Here is a 12,118-nt window from a genome sequence, read left to right on the forward strand (position 1 = left end):
CCATTTGTGGGGGGAGTTTTTCACTATGGAGAGTTTTTCACTATGAGCATTGAACATTATGGGTCTTGTTTTCTATAACAACACCTTTGTGAGAGACACACCACATATTCACCTAAAACCTTAACATAATAGGTGAGTGAATTCTCTCACTTATAAATGCAGAAGTCTCCATATTTCCAACTAATGTGTGACTATTATCCACACTACTCACACTTGATACATTCTCAATATCAACGAGTACATAATAAAATGCAAATACAAATGAGACCACACGTGTTTGAAATTGGATGTATGAACTAACCATGTGCATGACCAGATGAATAAGTCAAACTGTTGACTTTTTCTCTATTAACTCCTATATATATATATATATATATATATATATATATATATATATATATATATATATATATAATGTCTTAGATTTTTGACTGATGCGTATAAATGAGACTTAATGACCAAATACAATGGTCATAAGATAATGATACAAATGAGTTATATGAAAATAAAAAAAAATATTGAAGATAAAATTTAGGATATGACATATCTTAAAAGTTTCCGATGCTATTGATTTGGTCCATCGAATCACTGTGAAGTAAAAACAAAAGAGCCCCAAGAAAGATGAAGCAAACCTACGGCCAAAACGATCCCATAAAAAGAAAGAAGGATCCTAAGAAAGCAAAATAAGGAGAGGATTAAATATGGGAGATAAAGAAAAGAGATATCGAAAAACATCCATAATAAAGAATAATGGAACACCTAATAAAAGAAAGACACAAATTTGAATGTGGACTAAGAAGTGTGAAGGGGAGAGAAACAATTAAACTCTTATAAATATGTACAAGGTTATGTTTAACCAATAATATTTCATATATTTTCTTCGAAAAAATAATGACATTAAAATAATTTGTAATTTAAGTACAAAAATGGAAGGCAACATGATGTTACATGTAACTCTTACAGAACGCCAAAACCAGAAGAGAGAGAAAGTGTCATAAACTAAGACCACACCACAGTTAACACAGCGCATATTGAACGCAAAACTTCCAAAATTAAAACTCACTCCTCTCTACCTAGTGGGGACACAAAGTAAGGCAACCTTCAAAGCCATGGCGGCGTTGGATCGCGCCAACGAACCACAAACCCCCGTTCAACTCCGTCCACGTATTCCCCCCGCCGATAACTCCGCTTGGGCCGATGTATCGCCTCTCCTCCACGCCGCTTGTCAAGGTCCTTTCCTTTCTCTCTTTTCCCTTTACCAAGGGTTTTCATCTTCCTTCCTTCCTTTTCTATTATATCTATTCATTTCTAATGCTGCAATTTGCAAATATCGCAAATGCAAATCGCAATGCTTTCATTTTCGTTTTCAACTTGATAATTAAGTCATGATTTCCAAGTTCTTGCTTCTTAATTAAATTGTCCGTGTTTTGGATATTAGATGATTTTACAGTGCGTTTTGCAAATTACATTGATATTCTGGTCAATTAGTTGTGGCGTTTTTTTTAATTAGATTTTTATGTTGCAGATCTTCAAGAGGGAGACCTCATCCATGGAGATAATTTCAATCTCTATGCTGCCATGTCTGCTTTGGAGGTATTGTTTTATTTTTCTCACTGCACTTTCAGTGGGAGGTCTTTTAGTTTTCTGTATGATAATGATATTTTTATATGCTTTTGAATCGGATGATTTTTTTTGCTATAAATAATTAGGTCTTTATGCGCGTAATTCTATGTAGCACCGACACCTCTGAGAAAAGGTGTGTCCGTGTCAGCGTCGTTGTCTGAAACCGACGCCCTCACTTGTGATTAAGTTTAATTTATTAATTTATTCAAATTATTACTGATGTCGACTTATCAATGTCGGTGTCGTGTTTTCAGTGTCCGTGCTTCATAGGTTTAACTTACTCCTATTAATAAGAAATATGTAGAGAAGATGTTGGTTGTTTTTACAACTATCTTGTGTAACGTATATCTGTATGGATTATCTTTTTTATTTGATACTTTTTTTAGATAATGGATCCGAAAATGGACTCTGGTATGGCTTCTACTTACTACTCTCTGGATGAGGCCATTGAGAACGGTGCTGCTCCGGTTCCTATTAGTGCTGATAAAACTACTGATGTTCGATGCATAATTGACATCATGGACCATCTACTAGCATGTGAGGTATTTTCACCTTGTTGCCTCTGTTTTCTATATGTTCTTACCTTGTATTGAATATGCATAATTTTAGTTTCTAGATTTTTTCAAGGACTGAAAAATACCTTTCTTTCTCTCTGAAGTATAGAGAGACATCCTCATTATGGACGAGTCTGATGAATTCGCAATCTTGATATGATGCCCTATGGTCTCTCCTCTATTTTTTATAGATAAATATGCTCTGTATTTTAGTGCTCTGAGTACATCAAAATCTACCCTTTGCTTAACAGGCCTGATTTATTTCCCCTAAGAAAAATATTAAGATTTATCCAAATAAGCAGAAAATTTTAGAAAATAACAAACTAAAAATGTATAAAGACAGTTTTTGAAGATGCACAAATAGCAATATTTGTCAGGGTTCAATATCTTTGTCTGTACTGGACAAGTCTTAAATTTATGCTTTTGTTGTTTTTATCTAGTTGTCATTTGGTATTTCAGGCAACATGGCACAAGGGTCATTCGCTGGCACAAACTGTCTATTCTTGCCTCTATCTTCTACGGCCTGAAAGGACATCATCGCATGCCCTGTTGCACTCTTACTGCCAAGTCATACGTGCAACCTGCAAAGCAGTTCTTTCAGTTGTCGCAGATGCACGGACACATGAAGTAATGTATTCCAACTGTTCTTTATTTTTGTCTCTGTTTTGTAGGAACGTTTTTCTGCTCTCGCATGTTGGAGTTCTCACTTTTTTTCCTTTGCGTCAAATAAGTACTAGTTTTTCATTTTTTTGGAGAAGTTGTCTGTTTGTTGAATTGTTTCTATTCACTAAATTACATGGAATGTTGGGATTCTTTATTTCATTATTTATTTATATGGATCTTTAAGCATTGTAATATTTATGTGTCACTAGAAATTTATGCTGACATGCAGCCTTCCTCTAAGAGGCATATAGATATGAAGCCTTAGTCGTTTGATCTCCTAACATATGTTCTATTCTATATTATGCATTTTCTACAAGCTGTATATTCGAACGAACCAATGTTGCTATATTTTTAGCTAAAAAATGGTGATATTTATTTGTGTCAGGAAGAAGATTTATTTGTCATGGCATATGGACTTCCTCTGAGTGGAGATGGAAAGGAAAGGTGTTTACCATTGTTAAATGCTGTTGAAGAAACAATATGTCGTCAATTGCGTGCTTCTAAAACTTCATCATCAAAAAGAAGAGTGTCAGAAGGTAATTGCTTGTTGAAACCTCAACATGCTCTAGTGAGGTCTTATATCATGATATTATTGTAATTTTCTAGTTTTGCAGAAGGGAATGACGTTGACATGTAGAATAAAATATTGAACTTTGAAGTTAATTAGAGTGTTGATATTCTTATGTTTGAAAGTGTTACAAATACCTGCTGTGGCAGGCTTCACGTCATTATTAAATAACCTAGTTTCTTTCCTTCGTTGAATTTTAATACAATCATGTGTATTTGAGATATGTGTACTGTATGATTGATCATTGTGGAGTCACTCTTATAAAATTGCTTTACCGTAAATATAGTACAGTGTGTCCAAAAAAGAAAAATAGAATTAGAAAAGTAAGAAGTTAGAGTTCAAAAACATAGACATTCCATTTGTTGGCCATGATTTATGGTGCTAGTTATTTTAGTCTTTATGCATGTCATACACAAAATTGTTCTGTCTTTCTCCCCAACCACAAAAGGGTGTGCTACATATCCATATGCTTTGATTGAGTTGTGAGCTATTTTGTAACAGATATAGAGCCACTTCAAAATAATCCTGATCTGGAAGAAGGATACTGCAAAGCCCTGCTATGCCGATTACGTTTTCGTAAGGTTTTTTTCCTGTGATTACTCTCTCTAAAAAGTTATGCAAACTTGCAAATAATGGAGAATTACATTCATGTATAGTTTATAATTCGACATAGGTTGTGCCATTTTGCCATATATTTAACCAATCTGCAAATGTCAAAGATAAGATGATGCAGGTTGTAAAATTAGCATACAATCTTTTAACTTTTCTTGATTAGCATAGTTTTTGTTTTGGTACAGAAAATGAATGACACTCTTTTCGGCTTTTCTTGATGCTCTTTGAAACTTAAGAGTCACAACGGATGAGATATGACTTGAAAATATGTTTATAAATGGGTGCAATCCTCACTTTACAAGGCAGTTTTGTAAGGATGAGTTAGACCTAATATAAAAACTTGACATCTAAGCCTGGGATTGCCTCATTGCAGCCCCAAACAGTCTTGTACTATTTAGAAAAATATAAGGAGAAAAAGACAACAAAAGGTGATGCAATTACCTGGACATCTCAATGGAAGGTGAGATAGAGAATCAAGAAATGGAGAACTATTTGCCGCCTGAGTTAATGTCATGAAAGGTAGAATGTTCATTTCTTGTCCTCCCAGTCCAGTAAAAGAATGAAAGAAACTTAAACCTAAATTACCCAGGTCGGTACGAGTCATGCTTTGTTGTGTTATTAAGCCCGGTCATTCTCACTGCCGTGTCCAAGCTGTACTTGATTGAACCATGCCACATTACCCAACTCCCAACATAAAAGATGTGTACTGTATGTGTTAGGTACGTTATGTGTTAGGTACGTGCACCAGTAACCCAACGCGTACTCAGTACTGGTACTTTGGCATTTTGAGCATTCACGCATCATATTTCTCTCATTATTATTGCTGGTGTTTTCGTTGTTATTGTGTTTTCAAAGGGTTTTGGACGAAGAAAGAAGGGAAAAAAATATTCAAAAATTAATATGGTGCGTGGATTATGATAAGACTAGCCTTTATTTATGCTAATACAAGATTCAAATTCTAATTAAACAGGAAAATGGACGAAGATAACAACAACAACCACCAAGCCTTATCTCAGTAAGTGAGGTTGGCTACATGGATCAACTTTCGCCATAATGTTCTCTATTTATAATCATGTTTCTATCCAAATTGTCAATCTCGAGATCTTTTTTAATGACTTCTCTTATAGTCAGTCTTTTTAGGTCTTCCTCCTCTAGTTGTTTGACTTCTCTACATCTGATATACTCTCCTTACCACAGAATCTACATGTCTTCTCTTTACATGCCCAAACCACCTAACTCTATTTTCTATCATCTTCTCTACTCCAACACTCTAATATATTAATATATAATCTTATCCTTTCTAGTCTTACCACACATCCAACGCAACATCCTCATTTCTACTACACTTACTTTATTCTCGTGTTGATTCTTAAACGACTAACATTATGTCCCGTACAACATCACAAGTCTTACTGCAATCCGATAAAAAATTTCCTTCAGCTTTAGCGATACCTTTGTGTCACATAAAGTCCCTGAAGCCCTCCTCCATTTCTGTCACCCAGCTTGAATTCGATGGTTTACATCCCATTCTATTTCTCCATTATTTTGTATTACAGACCCAAGATATTTAAACCGTGTGACTTGAGGGATGATATGGTCTTAAACTTTCACCTCTAGATTAGAAACACTTATTTTGTTGAACTTGCATTCCATATATTCCGTCTTACTTCTGCTTAGGCGAAAATTATGCGTTTGCAAAACTCGTCTTCAAGTCTCCAACCTCTCATTTAAATCCTCCTTCGACTCTTCTAGTAGGACTATATCATATGCAAAAAGCATACATCTCGGTGTTAGTTCTTAGTGTGTTCCGTGAGTACATCCAAAATTAAGGTAAAAAGGTAGGGACTTATGGTTGAACCTTGATGCAAATCTATTGTAATGGAGAAATCGTCTGTTTCTCCACCTTGTGTCTGCACGTTAGTCAATACCCCTTCATACATATCTTGGAATGTGATTTTGAAAAACACAACTACTCGTATAGGAAATCAAATGAAGAGGAATAAACCACTTATTTTCTAGCTTTTTCCTCATTTTCAGCAAGTCCATCTAATTCTGAAAAGATGCAGCCTAGGACGCTCCTTTATCCTCTTTCTATTTTGCATCAGCAAATTCATTGATTTATTTTCATTTTCATAATAGTAAATTAATTTTGTACCTGCCTTGCTATAACGCAAACAGAGAAGGGTCGTCTAATGTTATTTTACCTCCCCTACTCTCCCTTTCATTCCCCTTCATTAAAACCCCTCCCACGAATTAACTAGTATGTTAAGAGTGCTTTTTATTGAGTATGTTACTATATTTGTACTTGGATCTTCTGACTAATCACCTTTCATTGATTTTCAGTTGCATCCTTTTCTTGTTAACTAATCACACTTTTTTTTTTGAACTGAAATCACCACATTTGATTTTCTTTCAGCATTTTTATCATCTTTTGATGTCTATGAAACGACCCCAAGGAGGAGGTTTGGAGTTGGCAAGAGAACACATAGCATCATGCATTTCAGAGATTGGTCACATTCGAAAATCTTCAGACTTTCTTAGAGCCAGTGCTCCGGAAATGTCTGAACGAAATGTAGAAAATACAACTGCATCTGGTTGTCAACCAATTGGCTTTGATGCTAGTTTAAATTCTAGATTATCAGCTCCAACACCACCACGGGCAATCAAAATATTTTGTTTAGAAAAGGTATGTTTTTAGAGGGTTACTTTTAATGCATGAAACTTAATTCCATGTTACAACGTTTCTAGTATATATCTTCCAGGCTCTCGAATATTTTGTGAAACTCCTTCATGACCTAGATGTTATATGTTCCTACTCATTGGACCCATCGTTGGAGGCTGCCTTGCTCTTTGTGGTTAAATTCCAGAAATCTCAACCTGATTTGATTTCAAGAGCTCATCTTCAGGTGAATCTTATAATGCTCCATGATTCTGCTTGATTTGATGAGTGTTCTCTTATTTCTTATTAACTATTTTTATGAATATTCTATATATACGAGCAATATAATATATATTATCACTTTTTTTTATCATGTTTGATAGTTGCCTAAGAAATAGTAACGTTAAAGTGTTTGTATTACGGTACAAAACGGAAATTCCGGGTCTGTCTATCAAATTGATAGCAGTCTGGGTATTTTATTACAGGTAAGAAATGAAAAATACAGAGAATAAAAGATACCAAGGCAATTCAAGAGGCCCGGTCTCTCCCAATTTCTAACAGAATTCCAACCCACATTTCTTTCCTCCTAATCTGTCCTTTAATAGCCATTAGCCAGTCACTCCGTGCCTCATTTCCCCTACCCAGTATTCACACCTTCCAGCTCAGCAATTAGTTGTTTCCCCTTCTAATTCATTTTTTGAGTTCCTCCATATTAGGTAGATTTTGTATTATGAAGAAAAAGAAACCCTCATTCTTCAAAGTTAGGGGACTACCATTCCTTTATTTCCCTAAAGTCCTTCACATCCCCTCCTAAACTCCCAAACATAGCCCAAGGAAACCATCATCCCCAGCTAAGCACCAGATTTCTTATAAAACAGAATGCTAGAGGCACACAAAACAACATATTATTCTCTTATACATCTGATTGGCATGCTTGACATGCATGGTAGTAAAAATTTACTTCTATTCTTTTGAACTCTGTTCTCCAAGCTTGACCCATTAAATCCTGTTATCATATCAGCTTCTGCTGGTCCAGAACGGGAAACTCTTTGGTCGGTACCCTATGTTTTCTATGATCACTAGAGCTGCTGGATTACCTGAAGTTGCTGAGAATCATGAATTTCAGAAAAATCAGCTTATGGTGCAACTTGAACAGGTAGTGAAATTAAAGTTGTTTGGTATGTCATATTTGTAGCTTATATGTCTTTTACTCTTTTGCATGTGTTCCTGAAATTGTATAGACATGCATGCTTTTATAAATTGGCTCAATTACTGCCTTTTGTTTAAGCTTTTAAAATGGCGATTTTAAGATTGTGTAAATTGCAGTTTAGTTTTTGGAGATTTATATAATGCAGAAGCTAATTTTTTGTTTGATTACATTTATTAAAATCCACTTTAACTTCTAAAAGTAATTCTGATTACCAAATTTTCAGAAGCTGATAAAAGTAGATTATCAAAATAATCAGTAGTTTTGATATTCTTTAGAAGCTTAAACCGCACACTAAAAAGTTTTAGAATTTTTTTTAAAAGATATTTAAGGAATTTCTAATACAAAAACAGAAACAAATGGGCTCAATTGTTCTTGTAATCAATCAACCTAGATTTTGATTGGAGGATAGTATCATTCAAATCTGAGTTCTTTTCCATAAGAAAATGCTATACAACTCCTTTGATTTTAGTTATGCACTTTATAATCTGTGCATTATTATGGATGCAGATGGTGATCAATTTACTCAAAATTATCTGTACGAATGCCGCATGGCAAAGGCGTAAGCTGGGGAAAATGCTACAAGACTTGCGTGTCACCCATGTACAGGTGTGTCCTTTGCTTGTTTTCTGCAGTAACCACCTTCACTCTAGATTTGTTACATTCTATTATAAATAACACCTTATCTGTTAAAGAAATTGAATTAGATTTTAGGAAGATTTTCATGAACGCTTCTTAATTCTTTTTTTTTTGGCACAACCGTCTGAAGTTATAATACGTGGGATATATTTTTTAGTTGGCCCTATCTTATTCCGAGTTATTTGGGGAATGCAATTGCAGCATTTTGTCTCTGTTTGATTATTGAATCACTAGCGTTAGATCAAATGGTCAAGGTATCTCAGCATTTGGTATAGAATTACTTTATACATTTAATGTGAATTGATATATTGAATGATTGCCCAGAAATTCATTTAACATCAGTCAAGATTGATCTAATCCTGCATTCCACTCTGCAGCTGGAGCTAGCTTTCAAAAAGGAGTTTGGAAACACTTCAAACAACGAGGTTTTTTACTTATGATTTTTACCTATTGATTGTCTGAAACTGGTGCCTATAAAGAAGTTAGTTATCACAGGAGTTTGAGAAGTGACACAATGGGTAAAGGGTTTTCAGCAATTATGGTTAATCTGATTTATATACATGCATTGAAGTTATAGGATTTGTCCTTCAGGTATTGAGGGAGGAAAATAATACCCAGAAACTACTCCCTCTGTTCCTATGTTCATGTATTATAAGGTTGTTTTGTACAAATCAAGAAAGAGCTTTGATTAATAAGGAAATTTCAAAATATACCCATACCTCTCATTGGCTCATTCACCCATTTACTTCCCTCTCTTCATAAATGTAAGTGCAAAATAATTGGTAAGGTTAGAATTGGCAAAAAGTAGTTAATGCAACCTTAAATTTGAAAATGAGAGATACATATGAACATTTTTTCCTTAAAAATCGACATTTAAAAAGAAACAAATGGAGTATTAGTATTATAATTTAATATTAGGATTAGAATTAGAAAATCATATCAATTTGCATTTATTGTGAATTTTTCCTACATTATGAAACAAAGGCCATTTCCTACATGCTACAAATCACTGTATTGAGTATTCACACAGAGTGGGTTTTTTCAAGAGTGTTGAAGCAAACATGTTATTTGCGGGCTTAAATCGGTTGGTTTTCTGTTAGCTTCTATCATTGAATTGATTCATTAATATGTAATATTACTCTATTCTGGCAGAATATAGGTTTCAAAATATTCCAACATATTCTCGTGTGGTTGGAAGAGCAAACTTATTGGATAGCTTTTCGATTTCTCACTGTGGGATTTGAATTGGAACTCTATGCTGACCATGATTATTGCATGGTGTACTGGTATATTTACATCGTGTTGATCAATCTTGCAGAGAAAAAGCATCTCCGGATAGCAATGAGCAGTGGCGCTGGTATGTGTTACGGTAGTTTATCGTGAGTTTTTTAATAAAGCAGAGGGTTGGTGCGTGAGGAAATTTTCTGCTTTATGTTTTACCTACAAATTAATGACTTTCAGAGTAGTATTATTATATATTATTGTAATTGTGCTCTTAGCTGTATAACTTTGAAGAAAAAAAGTTAGCTTATGGTGTTGCTGACTTCAATATGTATCTATGCTACTTGTTGGTAAGGTAAAAAGAAGACGAAGAAAAAAAGAGATTCTTTAAAAGACGGGGGAAAGAATTATCAGATCTCAGATGCTGTTAAGTTTCTTCAGAGCCAAATATATTTAGCTGAAGGTTTAGGCATGGTAATACTGCATATGTTTCCTCAATGATGTTGACTTAATGATTTCTTCTATGAATTGTGATATAAGACATCAGTGGCTTGAAATTTCTGTTGTATGTGTTGGTTCTAGAGGTAGAGTTTAGTACCTATAGGTGAAAACTGAACCCTATTTTGCCATATTGATAAGCCTTTTTTCTTTTACTTAAAGTTAACATGACCACCTCGACTTTGTGTATATCATAATTTGCTTTAGACTAAATATTTTTCCGGCTTTGTTATTTGATTCAATTTAGTGGACTTACATTATGCAACAATTCAATTATTTTTCTAGATGCTAGCTGCTTTGAGGAATGAGTGCAAAATTGTTCCACCGCAAAGTCCTTTCACTACAGAACATGAGGTAAAGTTTTCTGTTTTGCCGCATACAGTTTTCAAATGTATTAAAAACTTCGTCCAAGCGTTGCAAATGGTGTTTGGTAAAAACTAAAATTCAGCTCTGTATTTCTAGTGTTGGAATATTCAGTGAAAGATTAAGGGGTTGAAAAGTTTCTAATACATTCAGTAACATGTCTGCTTTGATTGTTTTGAGCAGGTTTTACTGATTTTATTTTATAATGTATTGATCAAACCCCGCCAAAGATAGTTAAATGGTGAATCTTTCCATTATCAGCCTTGTATTTAGTTTTCATATGGGTTATGAAGACACTTGTAATCTTTGTTACATTTACAGGAAAATAAAATTTAAGATATATTATGTTAATACAAGATTTGCCTGAAGTTAAGAAGAAACCTCCAATTAATTATCTAAATTGCATTTAGTAGTTTTTCTATGATATCAAGATACATTTAGTGATTCAATCTCAACAAAATAGTTGGCACTACGAAAAAAGTACTTTTGTTTTGAATCAAGCTTTTCATTTGCAAATGAATTCACATATAGATATTTTGTCCAGATATTTATCCAGCAATTTGATCTTTTGCTGAAAGCTTGTCTTCCTGAAAGTATCTCATATCAGACATACAAGGAATCAACTGCCCAGGCTAACTTCTCTGTGAGTATTCTTTTGGAAACTATTGTGTATTGTTTTTTTTCAAGAGACAGACATTTATTGGTTTATTTCTCCTTCAGACCCTAGTCATGTGTGATTACTTCAAAGTAGCACAAAAGATGGCAAAAGAGCTGAAAAGTAATTTCGCCAATGATCCTGACATGATGGCGGAGCTGGGGAGAATAGAGCAAGTAGCAGAACGCAACAACATTGCCTTGACAGTGATTTCCCGGCTAGGAGCAGCCGATCCATCGATGAAGATTTCTTTTACGTTATGCCATCATCCTTTCTTCGCAACTGCTATTGTGAAGAGATCTTGATGGTAGACTCAACCAATTTTGAAACAATTATAGGGTGTTGTTAGGAGCGAATGACTTTTTTGGCATTTGCAGTTGTAACACTAGTATTCTTTTCAAACAAATTTTGTGGATCATTAATAATTGATTGATATTGTATGAAAATATATTAATTTTCCTTCCGTGGCTGAACCTGGAAAGCAAGTAACATATTTTAAAATGCCCGGGAATTCGGAGTGGAGGAAAAATTGTTACTTCTCTCATTCCTTCTCATCATAATCTTTCCATCCAAACAGAGACTTAGTGCTCAAGTTGAGATGTTAAAAATCTGTCAGCTGAAATCTGACATACTAATGATGAACAGACTCTCACAACTCACAATAACATGGGCCCGCAAAGCATGGTCAGAGTCAAGGGATCATTCTTTGAAATTTTGACTGGCTTCTTTTTATTTATGGCCAGCCACCACAATTGAACATTAAAACTTCTTGATGAATGTTCCTACCACAATAAATTGTACCTAGACACCTAAAAAAAAAAAAACTGTACAAATTTAAAATATCCGGTAGTTGTTT

General features: G+C 34.4%; 1 protein-coding gene across 1 annotated transcript; it reads left to right on the forward strand.

Annotated features, from left to right (window-relative positions):
• Positions 1-919: 919 nt before the first annotated feature.
• On the forward strand, positions 920-11,725 carry LOC127073500 (uncharacterized). The gene is made up of 16 exons (XM_051014656.1): positions 920-1,230; positions 1,526-1,593; positions 2,010-2,165; positions 2,637-2,804; positions 3,226-3,376; positions 3,910-3,989; positions 6,437-6,706; positions 6,783-6,926; positions 7,701-7,835; positions 8,397-8,495; positions 8,903-8,950; positions 9,678-9,882; positions 10,102-10,220; positions 10,530-10,598; positions 11,152-11,250; positions 11,328-11,725. Exons 1-16 carry the CDS (start codon positions 1,110-1,112, stop codon positions 11,565-11,567), a joined length of 2,172 nt encoding a protein of 723 aa, XP_050870613.1. The 5' UTR covers positions 920-1,109; the 3' UTR covers positions 11,568-11,725.
• Positions 11,726-12,118: the final 393 nt, after the last annotated feature.

Source organism: Lathyrus oleraceus, chromosome 4, assembly GCF_024323335.1.
Source record: "Lathyrus oleraceus cultivar Zhongwan6 chromosome 4, CAAS_Psat_ZW6_1.0, whole genome shotgun sequence".
NCBI lineage: Eukaryota > Viridiplantae > Streptophyta > Magnoliopsida > Fabales > Fabaceae > Lathyrus > Lathyrus oleraceus.